At 38.3% G+C, this 23,047-nt stretch overlaps 1 protein-coding gene across 1 annotated transcript in view; it reads left to right on the top strand.

The window, feature by feature from the left end:
- The window catches only part of wdr18 (WD repeat domain 18), a 76,379-nt gene that overhangs the window by 7,502 nt on the left and 45,830 nt on the right, over positions 1 to 23,047 (top strand). Inside the window, exons 4-5 of the mRNA XM_073875914.1 lie at positions 2,768 to 2,909; positions 20,848 to 20,991. Coding sequence (XP_073732015.1) covers positions 2,768 to 2,909; positions 20,848 to 20,991 — 286 coding nt within the window. The remainder of the gene's footprint in view (positions 1 to 2,767; positions 2,910 to 20,847; positions 20,992 to 23,047) is intronic.

Below are 23,047 nucleotides of genomic sequence, written 5' to 3'. Positions count from 1 at the left end.
GGGACACGCTCACGCTGGCAGATGCAAAGAAGAGCAGGAAAGCTTAAACTGATTGCAGTGGCCACACCTTCTGCCCAAGAGATCTTCAAAGTTACTTCCCAAAGACTCACACTAACAGCGTTTAGTTTTATAGAAGCTGCAGGTCAGGGTGAATAACTGGAGTTGCATACTCAGACAGTCTTACTGTGTTATATACCAGCTTCCTATATAAATCACCTTTTTTGTTTCCTTCTGGAAGGTTCCTGCTGATGAGCCCCAAAATTTTAATTACGTTGAAATGTGTTAAAGTAATTTTTGACGCATTGTAAACTTTAATCGCTTACTGGCAAGGACTTGAATTTTTTTTTGCTCTGCTATGACATAACCCAGAGGAAAATTGTATTGCTCAGAGTTTGCCCCTTCATAGATCATGAGATTTGATTGGGTTTCATTTTAAGGGGCATTGTGTAACTTTTCGAAGGTCATCTTGAGAGAAATGCAATATAATATACATAACTATATTATCAGTGTTGTATAAAGACCTTACATAATAACCTGTATTATTTTTATTACCTCAAAATGAGATGTTTTTATCTACACCACAGGTCTCCTTACATGGAAGTTGCCGTCATGTTTCTACAGTAGCCCTAAATGGACAAACTGATCTACAGAGTGCGTTTTGTCCCTACGTTGTTTTAGACGACGACATGTTTGTCCTTCGGCGGCTACCGTAGCTTCTCTATGCATTTTGAAAAGGAGGGGGTGAGCTGTCGACTGAGCTTGTGGTTGCAATTTACAATCTCACCACTAGATGCCGCTAAAAATCTTAGAGATACCTTAGAGTATCAATTTATTTTTCAAAAAGTACTTAGGAGTAGGGATGCACTGATACCACTTTTTCCATTTCCGGCTGATACCGAAACGACACTACTGTATTTTTCTTGAACAATTTAAAATGGCAAGCATGCACACACACAAACAAACACAAAATGTTTTCAAATTTTAAATTTAGAAGCGAATCATTTAAAATGATTTACAAGTAATAAGAACATTAGTAATTATTAATCATCGCAGTGTTTAGAACATATAATAGGTACTTTGATGAAATAAATATGCTAAATATATTTTTCTTAATTGCGCAAAACAGTCACAGTAAAAAAGCTTTAGTGTGCAGATGGTTATTTTGGGAATTATGTGCTTGACCGGACCTTTTATGCACATCCCGGGTGCAGAATTGATGCACCTAAATACGCTAGGACTGGACGTCATGAAGGTATATTTCGTTACCGTGAAATAAAATGTCAGACATGACAGAATTTACTATTCTGTATATAGATGGTTTCATCGGATGCACATGCGGTGACGCGATTACGCGTCTGGTCTGAACTTTACTTCCAGCTTTAGTTATTGTAATGGTCTGACTAGTTACTAAAAAACTGAACTCTTAAACAAATACCTCGTCAAAAATAACAAATGTTTTGGTTTCCTAGGTAATCTACGTGTTGTTTATTTTGCTTGTTATATAAATAAACTACATTAAAAGGACTTTGTTGTTGTTTATTCTTAGCGGAGTTTACCGGAAGTTACGTGTTGACCACGAAAGCCGCTTGTTTATGTTGTTACTGCTTTTAAGAGTTATTTGTGTAATTTCATAGTAAGCGCTAGTGAATCCACCGTGGGTCTCTCTCTCTCTCCGTTCTCATGCAGCAGCAGTCTCTCGCGTGAGGTCTCTCTTTATTTTTATATTCCAAAAATAATATAAACTAAAAACCTGTATAACGTGTTAAATACCGCCCCCTACTGTACGCTACGATTATGCGCTTCCTGGTCGCAGAATAGATGCGCTTGGAAATTTCATAACTGTTAAAACGCAAAGAGAATAGATGTGCCAGGTGCTCAACATATAGTGAATTGCATCCATCCAACAGCTTACTTAGACTTCGGCCCCGATACCGATCCAGATTATCGGATTGGTGCATCCCTACTTACTGATAAAATGTATAACCTGAATGCACTGTAAGTCGCTTTGGATAAAAACGTCTGCCAAATGCATAAATGTTGCATGATGTTGCACAAGCCATCTTATAAAGCAGCTGAATGACTTGTATTTTAAGGCAGGCTCATTGGTATTCTGTGGATCTGATGGAGGCAATGCTCAGGAAACCTGAATAGAGTAATTATATGTGCAATTCTTTTTAGTGGTATAGAAATATAGCAACATAGCTAAAATAAACCAGTGACATTATTTTTTAACATTTTTAACCATTAGTTGTTTTTCTATATCCATTTGCCAGGTCAGAATTGTCATTGGACGGTTGCCCACATGGATGTGAACTTAATTTCATACAAAATGAATGCAAAACAGCCGCATCTTTGGGAAAATGAATTGTGGATAGACTGAGTTCGTGTGTGTGTGTGCTTCACAGATGTTGTTTTAGACAGGTCATCCTCCGAACTTACCCAGAGGTGCTGCATCATGCAGTGGTGCTGACAGAATGGGGCTCGGTTCCGTCTCATCTCACTTTATCTGCTCCCGAGTTTCAATCTGGATGTCTCCCATTCCATTTCCTTCTTTAATCTCATTCTTTGTCCAGACACACATCATAACATAATATTATGATTGATTGGAGATACAATCTTTAATTAACTCATCAGACAAATAATATGAGATGAGATTGATGGTATGCACAATGAAGATTGTTGTGCAAAGCGTCTGATTTGTAATAATCACTATATAATGAGACGTTGATGAGAGATCGTGTGTTGTGACCCTCTGACTGTGTTTCAGTGTTGTTCAGCTGGATTCGCCCCGGACGCCAGAACCACGTCACATCCTGAAGCTCCACTCCCTCCCCATCACAGACATACACTGTGGCCTAATGGGACCACAAGCCCGTGTTGCCACAGCATCTTTAGATCAAACCGTAAAGGTGAGTGCTGCTTTACATTACATTATTTTAAAAGTAGTGTAATATCTGATTCAATGCACCGTGAAATCAAAAATTTGGTAATGATTCAGCCGGATTCGATATATTCTGAAAAGATTTGTACTTCAAATTTTTTTTTGAAAGACGCAGTTGCACTAACAATTTATATATTTTGTAAATATAAATTCTTATTGGAGTATTATAGTAATCTCACTTTTTACGTTCACTTTTCACTTAAATAGTTAGTTATTATTTTTTATAATTTATTGTTAATTGATGCATTGCATTTTTATAACAACATTAATTTCCACAACAGTAAAGCATAAACCTGAAATAAGTACATTTACATTTATGCATTTGGCAGATGCTTTTATTCAAAGCGACTTACAGCGCATTTAATCTATACATTGCATTAAAGCAATCAGTACTTGTTTTCCTGAGATTCAAACTCATAACCTTTGCACTCCAGCGCAATGCTCAGTCAGTTAAAGGGGACATATCATTAAATTCAGTCTTTTTCCATGTTTAAGTGCTATAATTGGGTCTCCAGTGCTTCTATCAATCTAGAAATTTTAAAAAACAACAACCCAGTAACTTAGTTTTGGTAAACCATTCTTTGCAAGCATGTGAAAAAAAGGTCATTGAAATTTGGCTCCCTTGTGACGTCAAAAGGGGATAATACGGCCCTTAATCCGCACTCCAACCAACCACGGCACTGCCACTTAGTGCTGAGATCAGCTCAATTGCATTTAAAAGGACACACCCAAAAACAGCATTTTTTTTGTACACTTTTTTTCTACCACATCTTTTCCTTCCCTTCGCCTCTCTATTAATGTGCTTAGACACAGAGCTCTGTGAACAGCCAGCCTCTTTTGCAATGACCTTTTGTGTCTTGCCCTCCTTGCGCAAGGTGTCAGTTGTAGGGCCCTATAATTTCCGCGATCACGGAATCGCGGACGGAATCGCGGAATTGGCTACATAACACGGAATCTAGTATTAACGCGGAATTTTCGGAATATTACCTATTTTGAATAAAATTATGTTTTTGTGTGGGAGACGAACGTATGTCTGGGGGAAATGCAGACCGGGGGAAGTAAATCTGGGCGACACGCCCCCTCCCGACGTTTCAGACCCCATGGCGAAGCGGCTCTCCATGACTCTGCTTTCGTCAGCGAAAAAAATAAGAAATTAGACGCTAAGCACTTAGTTCCGAGCATGTCTTACATGACTTTTATGTGACCGGAGAACTGTTATTTTGTAAGTTTTGTCAACACTCTGTTCACGGTGAGCACAAAGATACATGCACTCTCTCATCCACGTCTGTCTCACTGTACCTCTCTCACGTGCACGCGCTCACGCATCTGTCCGAAGTGCGAACACAAATCCTCATGTATTTGTTCAGTTTTATGCATTTCAAGCGAGCTGAGGCAAACTAACTATCCCTCGCATTAAAAATATAATCATCTGCATCATGGCGCCGCTCTCTGTCTCTCTTTCGCTCGCACGTGCAAAGAGCTGCGTGCTCATTCTGTCCTAAGTCAGATCACTATCCTGTGTATGTTTGTAAAGTTATATGCATTTCAAGCGATTGTGTATAAAATATGGATCGCGTTCCGCTGGATTGATGTGTTTAAGGCACTTCTGAAGGCACCACTGCTTTGACACCTTGTTGTAGCCTCCTGCAACAACACTAAAATGAATTGAATTGAGTTGTGTGTGTGTGCGTGTGTAAATGCATCTTTTATAGTCATTAAGTAATCCTGTTATCCAGTTTTTTCCCCAAATCATTTACATTTTAACCATTAACATTAAAGGCACACTCTTTTTATGACTAAAATAAAAGTAAAGGGTAAAAAATATAATTGCCAAAAATTAAAACGGATAAAACGGAATTTGCAAAAATTAAAACGGAGAAAACGGAATCTGGGAAAAAATAAAATGGAATTTGGGAAAAAATAAAACTGATTTTATAGGACCCTTTCTGAGATACTGAATTTGGGATTTTCCTAAGTTGTCAGTTATAATCATCAAAATTAAATGAAATAAACATTTGAAATATATCAATCTGTGTGTAAATGAATGAATATAATATACAAGTTTCATTTTTTGAATGGAATTAGTGAAATAAATCAACTTTTTGATGATATTTGATGATAATTATATCACCAGCACCTGTAGGTGTCGTCATCGTACAGTCTACATGCATATCGTATCCAAGTTTAAACGATCCATTTCGCACAGTGCGAATGATCTTATAGAAGTACAAAAATCCTGCAGTGTATCCCGGGCTTAAGCTAGAGAAACACTGTAGCATGGTTTGTGTGCATCGCTGAAGTGCTTTCAATTCAAATGATAAATTTTGGACTGATTAATGTTTTAATCTTCTTAATGCAACGATCAACATAAAACTATAAACAAAATTGTGCTTTTTTTCCAATTGCTTCTCATTTGACACATCATTTGTACTGTTTTGGTGTTCCACATATCATTGCCGAAATGTCAGAACACTTTCATCACATCCATATGCTTATAATCTGCAGGTACCTCTTAACGTACAGCCTCAAATCTTTCTAATGCGTTCTGACAATATCTATTTTTTATTAAATTGGAAACACAAATGATTCATATGGTTGTTTATCTTGTTTGTTTATCTTATTTAATATGCTGATGTCTTCATCTGTTCTATTCAGTGTCTGAGAAATCACTTGAAAAGCATAAATATTTATGAACTCATATTTTTCAGCCGCACAAACCTAAAGCTGCCTCACTTATAATCCAGTTTGAAGCTTATTTCACTTGCGGAAGTCTTCTAATGGCAAGAAGAAATCGGGTCATGAGGAGGTCCTTTCCTTGAGATAATTTGTCTTCTCTTGCTTGATTCGTGCGAGAAAGATGCTCTTAAATTAATGTTTGCGCTGATGAGACCTTGAATTGTCATTCAAAGAAAGTTTTCATCCATTTTGCGCCTGTTTTTGTTGATGCCTGATGGGGGCTTCTTATAGACCTTGTTAGGCATTTACAAGCCTCTTGTCTTCTAGATAATTTGGTTTTAAATGCATAGTAATGCACGCTTCCCTTTCTCGAGTTGTGAACTTCAGTGAAATTTGATTTTGACTCTGAAACGGGGTCAGTGCGTGTCTCACGCCGGTCTGAATCAGATAGCCAACAGGCAGCACTCAAGGCTGGATGCCTTCAGGCGACTTGCTTTATTCGATTGAGAAGATTGTTTGATGCTGGAGAGTCTGATGTCCCTTAAGGCTGAAATCCTTACTGATGGACAGTATGTATAAGAGCACGCTCTCCCACCAAACGAAACATCTTTAAACTTGCTTAAAGAACAAAGTAAACCAGCATTCATCCATATCTAATTGTCTGCATTGGTGGAGTGTTAACCAAGGTTCAAGATGGCCCTTCCTCTCCCATTTTTTAAATATGTATGATTTATGTGGGAACATTTCTTTCCCCTAGGAAGATTTTAAAAGCAATCATTCTGGTTTGAAAGGCTAGATTAGTATAATAGTTTTAGACTCTGCTTTTGTGTTTCCTAATTACTTTTTCCTACTGTCATTTTTAAGAGTGTTGAAAGGTTAAGTTTGCCAATATTTCTCTTCATTGGGCATATACCCCCGGTCGTCTTATGATAAATTTAATAAGTTTTAAAATAAGGTTGGTGACAGGGGGGTTACAGCAAGTTTAAACCGAGATCATCCTTTAGACTGTATTCAAGATGCTAACTTTATCGTTAAAAAAAAGTATCCTTACCTTATTATGATTCGCAATGATCAGCTTATAATAATGAATAATACATTGAGCTGTCAGGTCAGGATTTCATTAGAAACCTGCAATTTTATGTTTCAAACAGAGATGGCGATAGAGAGGCAAAACTTATGGATTGCAGCTTTAAAGTGTTAAACGCAGTGGCGGCCGGTGACTTCTTTTTCGAGGTTGCACGATGCGAAGCTCGTCACAACATGTATTTAGCCTGTCATGTGTGTGGCTCGTCATTTCAAAATATGTGTTCGCCGTGTCATGTGAACAATGTGCATCACGTGTAATGTCAAAATATGAGCCTGCTGCAGATGTTTCGAAGGGGTTTATGATAAAAGAGACGCTCGAATTTGCAAGATAGTCGTTTAAAGGGGCAGTGAATTTCTCCATTTTGTTTTATACTGTTGTCTGAGGTCTACTTATGATGTTCGCGTCGTTTTTACATTCAAAAACGTCAAAAGCAATAAGTAATAGGCTAAATGGTGAAATGGTTTGTTTGAGGGGCGGGCCGCATTGAAGACCTGGACGTAAACGGCCACTGATATGATTGGACAGCTTCATTCCCGTCATTACATGTGGGGAAATGTTTTAAAAACATTAATGTGTAAAAATTGCAGCCGAACACACATGTTTGGACCACAAAATATTCTGGGTGCTAAAGATGATACACATAAATGACAATATGTATAGTAAAGTAGAAACAAAACTTTAAACTCAACGTGACTAAATTATCGTATACAACACAGTAAGCGGGCATCAGAATCTAAACAGCGGCTGGAAAGTCCTTATCAATAACTTTGTATATTTCTTTTGTGCTTGTGAGGTTGGTCTTACATACACGTAACTTTACATACCATAGTTTTATGATAAAAAGCTTTCTGGAGTGTTGGACCTTTCAAACGCAACTTGCCTAAAATATCGTATACAACACAGTAATCGGGCATCAGAATATAAATTGCGGCTGGTAAGTCCTTGCTTATCACTAACTTTGCATATTTCTATCGTTATAGTACAGTCGTATTGTTAAGTGTTGCACCTTTATTAATCGTTTAATGTTTTTAGTAAATTAAACCAGTCAAACATACGTGTTTAGACACGGATGTTACAACAGGAAATCTCTTACAAAGCAATAGTGAAACACAGTAACGTTATCTTAAAAGTTTTACTTACTGTGTATACTGCTGTTTCATTTTTGTCAGATCCAATGTTAGTGGTGCTCTTAATAACAGTCTCTCTGCAAATCTAGCATCGACTTTTGGCTTCTTTACAAATAAATCTGCGGTACAAAAAGTAAACAAACACTCCCCACGCGAGCTGGAACTTCTTCAAAAACAAACTTTAACCATGCATTCCTAATGTTAGGTTCCGAGCCTCCGAATTAAGGTTATCCAGCATCTGTGTTTTTCCCAGACGGTTCTTCCACAACCGAACACTCCGTTTCCATGGTTACTCATAACCGATCACGGCGTCAAAATAAAAGTCTCTCAGGAAAAAAATTTCTTTAAAGTAGAGGTCGACCGATTTATCGGCCGGGCCGATTATTTGGCAGATTTTTGGCTTTGGCCAATTTTGCTGCAAAATTAGGCCGATTTATAGGCAGGCGCATCTGCGGGCACCTAAGCGTTGTTGTAGAACTCCTGACGCTGCCTCTTGCTGCAAGCAGATCGCTCCCGTGTGTGTGCAGCCGTGCCTTGTTCACAAACAGCTTTAGTAAACGATGGCGGGATCACGCAAATTAAGCAGCCAGTACAACGGGCTTATGTCTCGCGGTGCACTGTCTGTGCACAGATTAGGTTCATTTCATGTGATTAATGAGTGATGATAGTCTTTGTTTGCGTGACAGAGAGAGTAGAGCCGCGTGCGCACGCTTTCTGTCTTTAAACTTTAAACTGTCTGTCTGCTTTTATTACTCAAAACAAAACTGACTCGATGGCGAAAGGTCGGAAGACCAAATCACATCCACCGAGGAAATGTTTTTCGTGTTGTTACAGTGACACTTTGTTTACAGTTTTGTGCTGCTCAGCCTGGATTACAACACCATGCGTCCGATTCGCGAACTGACTCCTTTGAACGGATTCGTTTGAATGAACGGTTGAAACAACAGATCTGTCCCAACACTAAACTCACAAGACGTCACTGTCAGCACAATCAGTCACTTATAGCGCCTCAGAAATGAGAATTTAAATGTGTTTAGAAAGATTTGCCCTAAATAACAGTCTCAACTAAAAAAAACAGACATTTACTATGTTAACTTTATGATGAATAATTAATTTATCAGGTCTACCAAATAAGGATTTTATCCTACAAAGCAATAAAAGCCATGTTAAAAAACTGATCAAAGATCATGACAGCAGAGTGTCAGGTAATATCTGTGTCTGATAAAAACAAGACCAGTCATCATTTTTTTAAATACTTTGACTTAAATAGTGACATTTTTACATTTAAAATGTCTGCTAATGATGAGAACATTTTGATTATTATGTACATATAGAAAATCGGCCAAACATGATTTCTAAATATCGGCATCGGCCAGAGAAAAAGCCATATCGGTCGACCTCTACTTTAAAGACATCTTTACTGATTGTTGAGACACTGCATGGTTTGCTTTGCCCCTGGCCCACACGTGTCACGCGAAGCTGTGGGCGGGGCTAGAAAAGTGGTCGTTGTATTTGGGTTTGGGGAGGTGTTTCAATTCTACTCTGACGTCATTTTTCGGCACATTCAATCCTGACTCAACCATTTTCCTGGCTTGGTGCCAAAAACTGTTATACTTCAGTAGCACGGACGTTTTCAGTTTTGAAACTTGCAGGATGTTCATTTAAGTATGATGACCTCTTATATAACAAATTATCAAGTTAAAATTGATTGTTTGATTCACCGCTCCTTTGATCTCATGTGTAATCAAAGTTTAGTGTTAAGTGAGGGTCTTGCGAGTATTTTGTGAATGTGACACATGCAACAAACACATGTTTTGAAATGACGAGCAACACACATGACACTCCGAACATAATTTTGAATTCGCGGCCCTCAGAAAAGAAGTCACCGGCCGCCACTGGTTAGCCGAATGCATGATGCGCTTTTTTATATATAATCTCACAAACTAAAATTGTGAAATTCATTGTTAGATCCAGTCTGGCTGTCTGCTGTGACCTGCTTTTTATGTCTGACTGTACAAAAGGCATAATTCTCAATTCACAAAACAGCACTTGGTTGAGGCTCTATGCCTATTGTCATTGACATTGCATTGACAGGATTACGGCAAGTAATCAAGCCCATTATAAAGAAACCATAACCATGACTGATCTAAAGGCTGCATGCTCTGAGGATCTGTCATAAATGACTGGCTGCTTAGTCTTTGTTTAAGCTGGAGGTGTGCCCAGGGCACCACGGCACCAGGCGTTCAATGTCACACTGAGTGCACTCGCTCATTACCCAGAATGCCCCATGGGGCTTTCACAGGACCAGTTGCTGTCATAGCAGAGTTATAGTGAAAAGAAATGGGAGGATGAAATGTGAGGGCTTGCTGTGGGTGACTACGTTAAAAAAATGCAGTTGAGTTTACTACGACAGGAATCACTCCTCGGCAGGGTAAAATATTAACTAGCCAAGCGTCAAATACAAATGCTTTTGTAAGTTAATGGTGACGTAGACTGTAAATTGTGGAGCAGCAACGTAATATATGGATGTTTTCTCCATTTTGTGATGGGTGCCATTTTTGAGAGGCAAAGACTGTGTTCTACTACTGTATTTATAATGTATACATTTTTCCTGACACTTTACAATAAAGTTCCATTCGTCAACATTTGTAATGCATTAGTTAGCTAACAACTAGTGGTAGGCCGATATATTGCAGAGGTTGTTTTATCTGCTGATAATAAAAATGGTCAAATATCGGGCGATAAATCGATGAATCTTTCCATTTGGCCGATAGATTCTCAATTTGGGTCACGTTAACGTATTAGCATTGTGTTCCAAGATGAATGCACTCAAGCCCAGGCAGCGAACCACAGACCAGTTGGCACATGACACCAAAGCACCACTTTATATGCTTTTAAAGGTCACGTTCTTTCTGATACTATTTTATAAACCCCAGTTAGTGCGTAATGTTGCTATAATACCATAAATAATACATGTAAAATGATAAAGCTCAAAGTTCACTGCCAGGAGATATATTTTATTTAACAGAATTTGCCTTTCAAAGCCTACAGCGAACGGTCGGTTTGGACTACAGCCCTCTACTTCCTTCTTTAATGACGTCAGTAGAACAGTTTTTTGACTAAACTCCGCCCACAGAAATACGTCAGTCACCAGCTAAGCTAACGTTAAGCTAAGCTGCTGTCGAATCACAACACACTAAACAAGCTACACAATCAGAACTCGTTATATACAGATATAACCTGGGTTTCCCCATGCTGCCTTGCGCGCAAATTGATTCACGCTGCAAGTCTAGCATGGAAACCATAGCCCAAATTTCCCCCTGAAATACGGAACCAAACACAGAACGGGGAGGGGGCAGCAATACGATGACGATGTCTATGCGACACTCCGATTGGCTATGAGCTACGTACAGACTCATTTGATAGACATTTGTAGCGGCCAATAAACGGCTTTGGGCATTCGTAAACCACGCCTCAAATACGAGAAAATGAACATGTGGTTCCCAGACCACGTCTCATTTTCTATGGGACTGGTCTGGTGTTAGCCAGGCTAATACAGATAAGTAAATTGTGTGAAAAATGCCGTGTTTTTTTACACGTGAAACATGAACACATGTTATATTGCACACTGTAAACACAATCAAAGCTTCAAAAACACAGAAAGAACGGGACCGCAGAAGTCCTGTGTAGGGGTGTATACACCAAACCCGAATTTAACAATTACATACAAAGTCAATACAAAGACTTGAATACACACAAATTTGTGCGGGAGAATGCAAATGCGAGCGAGTAATATTGAGCGAGGAACGGGTTGCTAATACACGCTTTGCGTTTGGTGTGTACGCCCCATACTTTTTTCAATTAAATGTTATATTTGTATTTTGTATTCGCTAATATCAACAAAGTTTAACAATAAATGTTGTACAATATTGTTAGTTTGTTAAATAATGCAATAAAGCTATAATCTGTATAGCAAAATAAATAAATAAATAAATAAATAAATAGAGCAAATACTTAAAATACATTTAATGTTATATAATAATAATAATAATAATAATAATAAAATACTTTTTAAAATACATTTCAATACAATAACCTATCTAGTTTTTTAAAAATATTTTATTACAAAAATCTTACATATTGTGGCTTTAATGTCAATAAAAAGATTATAAGTCAGTAATTAAAATGCCTTATTTTCAAAAATTTCACTTTAGTCATTTAATTGGTCCATAATCACATTAATCTTTGTGCGCTTTAGAACGTATTCTGCCAACAAACCGATATTTCTGAATGACCTGATGTCTGAAATAAGGGTATTTGAAGGGAAAGTATTTGTTGAAGATATGTTACGTGCCAAGAACTTCGGCCAAATATCACCTTATTTGTGACCGAGTTGGTGTTTAGTGGCTAAATGTTTAAAATTCCGTCATCATTGACCATTTACAGGTTTGGTAAAGGGTATGTTTTCCCATATGTCTCCCATCTCTGTTGGGCACACGAAAACCTCTTGACCGTGACCTCCACAGCATCATAGCAACAAGTTTGGTGTGTGAGTTGAACGCTCAAACAAAACGTGCTCATGGTCTTGTTTAATCAGCCCTGTCTCACGCTGTCAAAAGCCATTTCAGCCCAGCACTTGCTGTCAGTGCCCTGGAGCTGATCTATAACCAAATCGATCTCTCCCACTCAAGGAGCCAGTGATGAGATTTGTTGTGTTGTATGTGGGGAAACCTGCCTGCATCGTTTCATTGCACTAATGCTGTGACTTAACCCACTGTCAGCTGTTTTTAAAGACGGTGTCGTGAACTTTCCTTGTAGATATTGTTATGGAAGATACTTATCGGCTGTTTTGCCACATGCTCCGAATGACCTGTCAAAGACAGCGAATGGGTTAATCCTTGATGGTTTATTGACATTGACATGTAAATGTTTCTAATGCCATGTTGGTACTAGTCAGATTAGAATTACAACTATCTGTTTTATATAAGACACTAGTGACTTTTATAACTACGACTAAGACGGTATTTGTAAAACTCTGTCCGATTTGAGTCCCATTATTGCGATCTGGGCAACATGTGTTAAACGTCAAGACCATTGAGGAATTAATTGATATTCCTGAGATGAAGGTCTGTGTGAAGCAGTTTTTGAGATGATCTAAGTGTGCTCACACCGGGGCACTGAGCACTGATGAGCATTTTAAAGACTGCAGTGCAGAGCAAGCAAGGAGCTGATGGGACTCACGACCTGAACTTTGTTATAATCTGTTATATTCTTTATCTTTTCCCATCACTACTTTAACGGCCTGTGAACGACAGGGAAACCTTTCTGTTACTGAACCAAAGAGTTTTTGAAGCTCGCTTTTAAATTAGATTGAAAAGCAGCCAAAATCTCCCTGGCAGGGGATCAAACGCAGCAGTCCTTCATTTGATTTTGGAATTGTTTCGTTGGCACTTGATCAGGTTTAGTTACAAACTTTGCTTTTGTTTGTGTTATATGCTTAGCTTGCTAACAGTTTAAGAAGTTGCATAGCTGTATATCAGTATACGTATTATAAAGTGGCTATCGCATTTTTGTAATATAGCTTTTTTATCGAGATAAACTTGGAATCGATAATGGTGAATGGTTGGAACGGTGCTCCAACATCTGGACGAAAAAGCATCTTGCTGCATTATAACCACTGTTTTTTACATTTTTTGGGAAGTGGGAAATAGATTTTCAACAGGAAAAAGGGCACATCTGGCAGTCAGCATTGTCATGAGTGATTAGTCACATTGCACACAGCTGATTGGCTGAAAGAAGTGGGTGCTAATGTGATGTATTATTGAGCATTTAAAGGGGAAACTGGGCTGCCCTATTTGAGACCTGCAGCAGAATTTTCAGAAATTTAAGTAACAATATGAAGAATATATGCCGTAATTTGTAAAAATTAATCAGACAGTCTGTGTTGTAATCATATTGAAGATTCCAGTCATGTATCTTGAGAATGAGAGAATTCATGAAACATTTAATTCTCCTGAAAGAGCAGTGTTGCATAGCGTTCATTTCATAATTTAATATATTTAATAATATATTGACTATATTTTATTGGCTAATATATAAGGATATTGCAGGATAAAGGTCATGCTCATCATCATTTTTTTTAAAGGTGCAGTGTGTACATTTTAGAAGGATTTACTTACAGAAATGCCGGCAGGGGTAAATAACTTATGAAATCACTCAGATTAAACATGTCGAGTATTTATCTGTCCATCCTGCCTGCCATAGAGCGCGAAAGATACATTAACACATTTAATTTGGTCAATATAAAAACATGTCCCTTTCATTCTCACAGCGTCAAATTTTGTGTAACAACGCCATCCAGTGATTGCTGGAAATATCGCTAAGCCAGTTAGTTGTATGGCTGGACGGAAAAGTTCACTCATTACTCTAAATATAAAGACATAATAAATAAATACGAAGTAACTTTCAAATACGAAGTAAAATCATTCACTTGCTTCCCTGTTGACTCGATGAGGTACGAGTAAATCTCCGGGTAAGACACTTCTGGCCAATAGGGAGCGTTGTTACACAAATTTGATGCTGGGAGAATGAAAGAGACATGATTTTATATTGACCAAATTAAATATGTTAATTTATCTTTCGCGCTCTATTGCAGGCAGGGTGGACAGATAATTACTCAACATGTTTAATCTGAGTGATTTCATAAGTTATTTACGCCTGCCGGCTGTGTACGAAGGTTGCTTTGTTCCGCTATTTTGAATGGAAGCCAATGGAACGTCTAGTGTGATTTCCCCCAAAAGTGGGCCATTCTATGAGACATTCTATGACGTTGCGGCGGTTGTGCGTATTATATATGTCTCAGCAGAAAGTTGAAGAATGTTGCATTTACTTCACACAAGCGCAGCCATGTACCCTGTTGCCATGGGAACGCTATGAAGTGATGTGATTATGTGACGTGAACATCATTGAAAAGCTGCAAAACTTGTTTTTGCAAGTTCCCGCAGTTTTTGCAAGTTCCCGCATCATTGCATGAAATTGCATAAATATCCCGCATATCCCATCGCATTTTTTAAGAAAACGTGCTGCAAAATCAAGGATTTTTGCCTGCAAAAATCACTTTTCTCTGCCGTCTTAGACGATGACATAGTGGAAATGTTTAAATCTTCAGATTATGTTTACATTATTACATTTTTATTTTTTATTTTTTTATATGGTTACTCCTGGCATACACACTATTCCGGAGTTTCTGGCCCTTTTACACGTGACGGAGATGTTAGGAAATGCTGCAGACCAGGGGTCTCAAACTCAAACTGGCTTGGGGCCATTTCTAACTGTGCATTCAGACCGTCACCGGCGAGAGCGTCAATAAAAGCTCTGGCTGCCCTGCCAACGACGCTACAGAAAAGGTGTAGTGGATGCTCTGACGCTCGAATGCATTCTCTGAACTCCTCTCAGGCGGAGGTTTCCGCCTTCCGATTGGTTGCTGCTAAACATTTCCGCCTTCCGATTGGTTGCCGCCGAACCGCGTCATATCTCATTACCATGAAGTTGAGCTGATTTCAACTTTCCTCGACGCTCACGCTGTACATGACGCGCCGCTCCGCTGCTCGCCGGAGCTCGCCGCCGGCTCGCATTTAAAATGAATGACTTCTGGCCACTTTGACGCTCTCGCCGGTGGTGGTCTGAATGCACAGTTAGACAGACATTTCATCGGGGGGCCGCAAGGCTATTTTAACGTTAAAAAAGTACTATATTTCTGTAAATGTCATGTTTATTTTCTATTATTTGATGTATAATAATACTTGAAAATATATAAGCAGTGGTTTTATTTTTTTAATATAAATTATTTTATAAAAGTAAGTAAATCTTTTTTTTTACTTTATCTTAAATAACTAAGACCTATTAAAACCTTGCACTAAACTAACAAATTTAATTCCTGTATACATTTATAAACTATTATAAAAAATTACCACTATTAAGTGTAAGTGTTTCTGTTTTTATTTATTTTGGATTGTTTTTAGTCATAGTATTGACTTCATTATGTTCTTTGTTATTTCAGTATTTCAGAATTTTCTATTATATGTGGAAAAATATTAGTGAAAGTGATCCCTAAAACTTTTGAATGGGTAGTCAATGTTACATAAGCTAGTTGGACAGAAAAAAATAATAATACTGCTGTGTAATTGAATAGCAACCTACATAATAATATATTATACTTCATTATAAATAGCAGTATACATACTTTTATCTTCTGTACATTTCTCCTCATCTTTTCTCTTTTCTTAAACTGGGCACTTTGATGGCTCTTTCCTTATCTGTAGTTTAAAATGGTGTTGCATTACATTTACCGCTCTGCCTCCATGTGCGGTGTCTCCATTAGATGCTGTGACTTGAGGTGAAATGGCTCCACCGCAGCTCGATCTTCTCCGAGTAATAGCTGAGTATCCTCCCGGAAGTAACAAATCTTCTCTGGACAAACACTGCAAAGTCCCAACCAGATTAACTGATCTCATGGTGACAATGACATGATTGACGCGAGGTTCAGTTGAAGAATCACGCATTCCGTTATCCTCGACATCACGGAGCGCGTGGTTCATGGCTGCGTAGCAACGGGTGACGCGACCCACGCCACGGAGCGCAAATTCCGCTCCCGAACACTTTGGAAAGTAATGCTTTGACTCGTTTTAATGCGTTGTTAGATGCGACATGTGAACATACCCTTAAACGTTTAAATCAAAAATCAAACGAATAGAAAACAAAGTGAATCAAAATCTTTCTGCGGGCCAGAATATGTACTTAACACTACCAAAAGATGACAATAACCAATAATAATGCTTTAAACAGGGCCTTAGTAACGCTGATGTTTAGGCTTTTTTGACAGTTCTGTGTGGACACACAGCTGTTGCTTGTTTTTTTGAACAACCTGAGATTAACAGAAACGGACAAGGTGAACTTCGTTGGCCGGGCTCGATGTCAAAGTTGTTTTCTTTTCCAATCAAGATGTCTGATTTCTGATGACAACTGCCCAGGCCTTCTACTCCTTTTGAGCAAGTCTCTGTTTATACATTTTTTATGAAGCTGAGGGACCAATTTCACTGTTTTTAAGCTACAAGGCTGTTGGCCTTGAATGTGTTTATTATGATAGACTGTGGGTTCAATCTTTTGTTGTGTTTTTCTGAGTTCAAATTGTGAACAAATTTTTTGGATTTTAAGTATCGCCTCAAGCAAAAATACTTTTTTGGGGTAAACCCTCTCACAATAAACTCCACAGCAGCATCCTTAACCATATATTTTCCTACTAGTGACAAAAAGCATGTGACAAAAGACGTATGTCCGAATTCATGGTAGTATGCCAAATAGATGACCTACTTCTTTCCGGCTGGATTCTGTAGTGTGCATTCGATGGACACTTTACTATCCCATGAAGCCATGCGAGTGGATTTACTGTATGAATGAAGATGCAACAGACGCTAGTAGTTCACCTGACAGTAACAACATGGCGAATGTAGAATGTCCGCCACACAATCATACTATATAGAACATATATAGTATAAACAAATACGTACCTACAACGCAGCCAATATTTTTTATTTGGAAAGCAGCACACTGAGATATTCTGCTTAATCACATTTTTAGGTTCCACTTTAATCTGTCGCTGGTTACATCCTCCTGATTGTCCTGGACCCCTCAGACAAAGTGGTTAGAAAGCCATCAGTCAAGTTGATAATTTGAAGTTTTAACTTGTCCTGCTGTTGTTCATCAGTCATCTGAGTTCAATACTAGCTTTGGCAACAGTGGATTACAGCCTGTCAGTCATCATAGATAAATTGAATCCATGAGGTCACTCAAAGTGTTAGGTGTTTAGTGATTGGGTTAAAAACATCTGACGTCTACATGAATTGAGACAGAAACCGGGCAGGAACTGCACACGCCGAGGCATGACCTTTGACCATTGTATTGAACGGTCTTAATTTATCAAATGGTCAATTTATTTAGTTGGAAAAGACATGACCTTTCTCCCACTTACTGAGAAGGAGGCTTCCATGTCCAAAGCGTTAGCGTTAAGATGTGGATTTTTTTAAACATTTGTGACACTGCATGTAAAATCCAGGATAAAGTCTCTTTATATAATTATGAAATGAGGAGCATCAAATGTGATTTCAATCTTTGATTTCACTTTAATTTCAATCTTGACATGATCTTACTCAGTCAATATTAAAGATATCAAGGTTATATTTTTAAAGAATATTCTGTACAGTATTTAGGATGATTTTATGAAAATGTATCAGCTAAATTCATTTTTAGTGATTTGCTGTTTCATACATAAAATCATCATACATAATATATCCTTTCTTAGTATTGGTGAAAAATGAAATGAAAGCTCCCATAATACACGCTGTTTCTGCTTATCTCATGTAAATCGTCAGTACCTTTAAAGTAGTATTACATCCTTTATATAAACCGATCAGCCATAACATTATGACCACCTGCCTAATATTGTGTAGATCCCCCTATTGTCATCGAAACAGTCCGGACCTGTCCAGGCATGGACTCCACTAGACCTTTCTTTCAGAACCAGCATTCACTTTTGTCTGTTGGATCGGACCACACGGGCCAGCCTTTGCTCCCCACGTGCATCAATGACCCTGTCGCCGGTTCACTGCTTTTTTCCTTGGCCCACTTTTGATGGGGACTGATCACTGCAGACTGGGAACACCCCACAAGAGATGCAGTTTTGGAAATGCTCTGACCCAGTCGTCTTGGCCTCACAAACAACACCACATTTCTTTGATGACGTTGATTTCGTCTCAGCTCTTGGTTGGTGTGTATGAGCGCTGTTCTGGTTAAAGTGCCCATATAAGGACTTCCACTGTACTTCCTGCACCTAAATTGCCCACAAAAGAAATAAAGCAAGATTGTTACGTATGTATTTTTCATGTGCAATAAAAAACCCTGGCAAAGTGCATTCGGCACATAAATACTCATACTTACAACTGCTTTTTTGACACTTTGTCTATGTTTAGCCTGAGGAATCCAACTCTTGCATGGTGCATTCACACCAGCCACGGTAGAGGCGGCAAAAACGTAGTTGGACGCCTTGAACATTTGAGTTTACTCGCTTCATTCACGCATGAAATTCTAGTCATTCGAGACATGGGAGGGGCTTCTGCGACTCTGCTGAGACTCCGCTCACTTCCTGTAATCACGTCACTACTACAGCAAGGTCCTGATTGGTTAACGCATTGCCAAAGTTCCGATTTTTCAACTTGCGTGTTTCCCGCGGCGACGCTCAATTCGCATGATGCCTTATTGCGTATTTGCATTGACTTAACATGTACATCACTCGCGCTTGCCGCCTCTACCGAGTCTGGTATGAACCCTGCATTAAACAGTGTTTATAATTCAGAATGCATGAAATGGCTTTAAACTCCCTATTTAAAGTAAAACTAATGATGCTCCTTATCTCATATTTAGATGTTAGACTTTAACAGACAGGGTCACATATTCACTTTCCAATTAAAGAGCACCTATTTTCCGATTCATATTTTTACATTTCCTTTGCTGTGTAAGTGTGTATTAGTACATGTTAACGATATGCAAAAGGTACAAACCCCAAAGTAAACGATGACGTGAGTTATCGTCTCAAACATAAACTTCTTTTCTTGGTCTACAACAAACAAACCGATTGTAGGAAACAGTTTACTTCCTGGGATTGGTGATGTAGACAAGGCCGACATTATCATAATTCCTCCTGCTTCGGACTCACAGCCTGTAAGTTAACTCCTGTTAGCATTGCATTGTGAGTGAATCTTTCAAACGTGGTAAGGAGCGTCAAATTTCCGGCTCATGTCAGAGGTATTCAGACCAATCACAACGTACAGATTAGCTGGCCAATCAGGGACACAACGCTTTTTACACAGCGGAGAACATACACTAAACGCTTTGTCCCAAACTAGAAACATCTTTGTGTTATTGGAACAGAACATTTTGTGTTACGTTTAAGTAAAATGACACACAGTGTGTTAAATAGCACATAAAAATGTGTAAAAAATGAATACATCCTTTTTAAGAGTGTAGATTTTCTGAGCCAGTTAGTGATAAAACTGATAATGGCCAGTTTAGTTTTACTTTTGCTATTTTATGTGAGGGTCACAGGCATTGATCCTGTTCATCTATTGGCTAAGACCCAAAATTATTTTCCGGTCAGTTTGTCTTTTATATGATGAGGCAATCAATCACACTCGACTTGTGCGGGGATGGCTCATATTGCTCTTTGATTCAGTTCTAACCGAACATGATCATGCAGTTTGCGTTTGCTCTTCAAGTAGAAAATCAACTCCAACTTTATATTTCTATTGATTTGAGCATCTTTTTGAAAGCAGCTCTGTGACTATAATACTTGCACTTGGACTGAAGGTTCTGTGTTGTTGGCTCAGCGTTCTTACCGCAGAGAACTGGAGCGGTCTAAAGCTAAGCTTCTGAGCTTTCCAGTGTCTACTTCAGCATTTTATTTAAGGCGGTAACACTGCCAAAAATTTCATAGTAACTCATTGGTACAAGGGGTAATGCAAAGGCATTCCCATTAAGCTGTAAGTTGGAACAGAAATGAGTAGATCTTACAGGATTTCATTACACTGAGAAAAGACGATGCAGTCCTGACACGTAGGGTAACTGTTACCCAGAAGTCTCTTACTTTAGTATTCTTTGCTCTTATCTGTCTCTCTTTGTTCTGCTCTATGTCTGTCTGCTCTCTTTGTGACATTACATTCAAGATTGACCAATTCAAAGCCCATAAAAAAATAAAAGAGAGCATGATAACAGTTTTAGACGTAATACAGTTTTGTATTCTCGAATACACCCATTCACATATCAAAATGTCAAGGTAGTGCAACTGTCCTGAATGCAGGAATTAAACTGAAATTCTTTGTTAAACTAAAATAATCAAAGACATTCAAAAACATCTTAAATTGTTATTGACCCTTTAACAAAATGTTTTTTCTCTTCTCATACCATAGGTCTGGGAAATTTCCTCTGGGCAGATGCTCCTGTCGGTTCTTTTCGATGTTGGTATCGTGTCTGTGACCTTTGACCCCTGCGAGTACTTCCTGTTTTGTGGAGGGAGCGACGGCAATATTTTTCAGGTGTCTCTCTGCAGCACGGTAAGCACTGAAGCCCATAACACGGCTTCATTAATGGCTTTTATTTTGAACAGGGATGCCGATATATCGGCAAAAAAAAAATCAGTAAAGCAATTTTTTCTAGATTAAAAAGTTTAAAACACAATGATCGTGACAGATTATATCCTGGCAATCAAAAGATGCGGAAAACTGCATCTAGACCCATGTTCTGTGATTAATTTGAATTTGGGTGACAATGACAACTAGAGCTGGGAAAGATACATTTTTCTTAAATGCGCGTTTTCTTGAAATGCCGCCACATCCAAAAGCCAGAGGGCGCTCTCTTGCAGAAACTCCATTTGTGCCACAAAAGAAGTTCTATTACAAACGCTACCTCATGAAATGTCTATTAGCATATTTACATCGCTGTTCTTTAAATTGTTTAGAGTATTTTATAATAATACTTAGGGTGCACCGATATATTGGCCGATGATGCTTGCTATGCTTCTCAATGAATTATGGTGAAATGCCTACATCCAAAAGCCAGAGGGCGCTCTCGTGGCGAAACTTAATATGCGCTGCAGACGAAGAACCATACACATGCAGCTATGACACGCAGCTCCAGGAAATGGCTCAAGGATATATTTATATTGCTGTTCTTCAAACCTTTTCAGATATTTTCATAATAATAAAGAATATGTATAAAGATTAATGTTTAACGAGTGTTGCTTTTTTAAATGCATGTTATAAACGACTAACAGTGATTTAAGATCGATAAGGATATCGGCATTCATCGGTGCACCCCTAAATAATACACAATATTTTTAAATAATTGTGTTGCTTTTTTAAATGCACATTATAAACGACTCAAACTCATTTTGATTTTATATTGATAAGGACTTCTTACTGATCAAAGAGCCATAGTACACACAAGCTTTGCGTGAAACACAGAATCGGAGCCTTGAGATTCAGAATCGATTTCAGACATATATTTTTTATGGGAAACGCGATGAAACGTCACAGCCTTAATGACAACGGAATTGCAGTTTATGTGCACTGCATATCTACGATTTCACTACATAATTTGAAACAAGAAGTTAAAAACAAAACTTTGAATCTATCGTTATAAGTAATCAAATATCGGTAACTATACAGAAAATTTGCATCGGTGCATGCCTAATTTTGAGTTTATAAGTGTTTATAAGACATTTAATTGGCCTGTAGCACATCAGCATATTCCCTGTTGTAGTTTTATCAACCTGATCTAACAGGAATTCATACATATTTTACGAGTTGGCTAGTTTGTATGAATGCGTACGAAGTTAATTGTTTAAAAATTTTCGATTATAATAAAAAACAATAATGAAACCCCACCCCTAATGTCTACATAACACCTCGTAAAATATGTACAAATTGTCATCAGATAGCATTGGTTTTATAAGCAATAATGCACCCCATCTTGTTCACTTCATAAGACCCTGAAGATTAGAGCTATTTATGGGCTTCTGCTTGGCAGCGATTAGATATAACGTCAAGTCATTTTATTTACATTAATGCATTTGGCAGACGCTTTTATCCAAACACCTGTAGAGGTGTTTATTTTCTGATGTTTATGATTTGTCGATTTGTTATTTATATTTCGATTAGCTCTGATCTGGGCACCATAGAGAAGCTCGGTCTTGCAAGGTAGTAAGTGGATGTGAATTGAATGTGTTTTCTCGTAATTTCACCTCTTTTCACCTTTATACTGGAGGGCTCATCTCAAAGGGAATCTGAGATGAAACAAATCCAGATGTCATGGCTCTTGTCAGCCTCACTTAAAGCCTGTGCATTCTCCGCTGGATCATTGAAAGTGGGTTATTCCCCAGCAGGTGATTTTGACTTTGAGAGGGTTTGAGGACCTGGCTGAGCTCAACCAGAGGAGACATCTGCTCAAGAGGAGATCCATTTAGGATCCAAATGAGGAACAGCTGAGCACTACGGTGCTCAGAAATGTTGTGGCCTTAGAGCCAAAGTAGCCAAAAAATAATGATGTTGTCTTGACGAATCCAATATACTGCTGTTTGATTCAAGCTTTTTTCATTATTATTCTAAAACT

This window comes from Misgurnus anguillicaudatus, chromosome 14, assembly GCF_027580225.2.
Source record: "Misgurnus anguillicaudatus chromosome 14, ASM2758022v2, whole genome shotgun sequence".
In the NCBI taxonomy this organism is placed as follows: Eukaryota; Metazoa; Chordata; class Actinopteri; order Cypriniformes; family Cobitidae; genus Misgurnus; species Misgurnus anguillicaudatus.
This window is presented reverse-complemented; position numbering and strand designations above follow the sequence as displayed.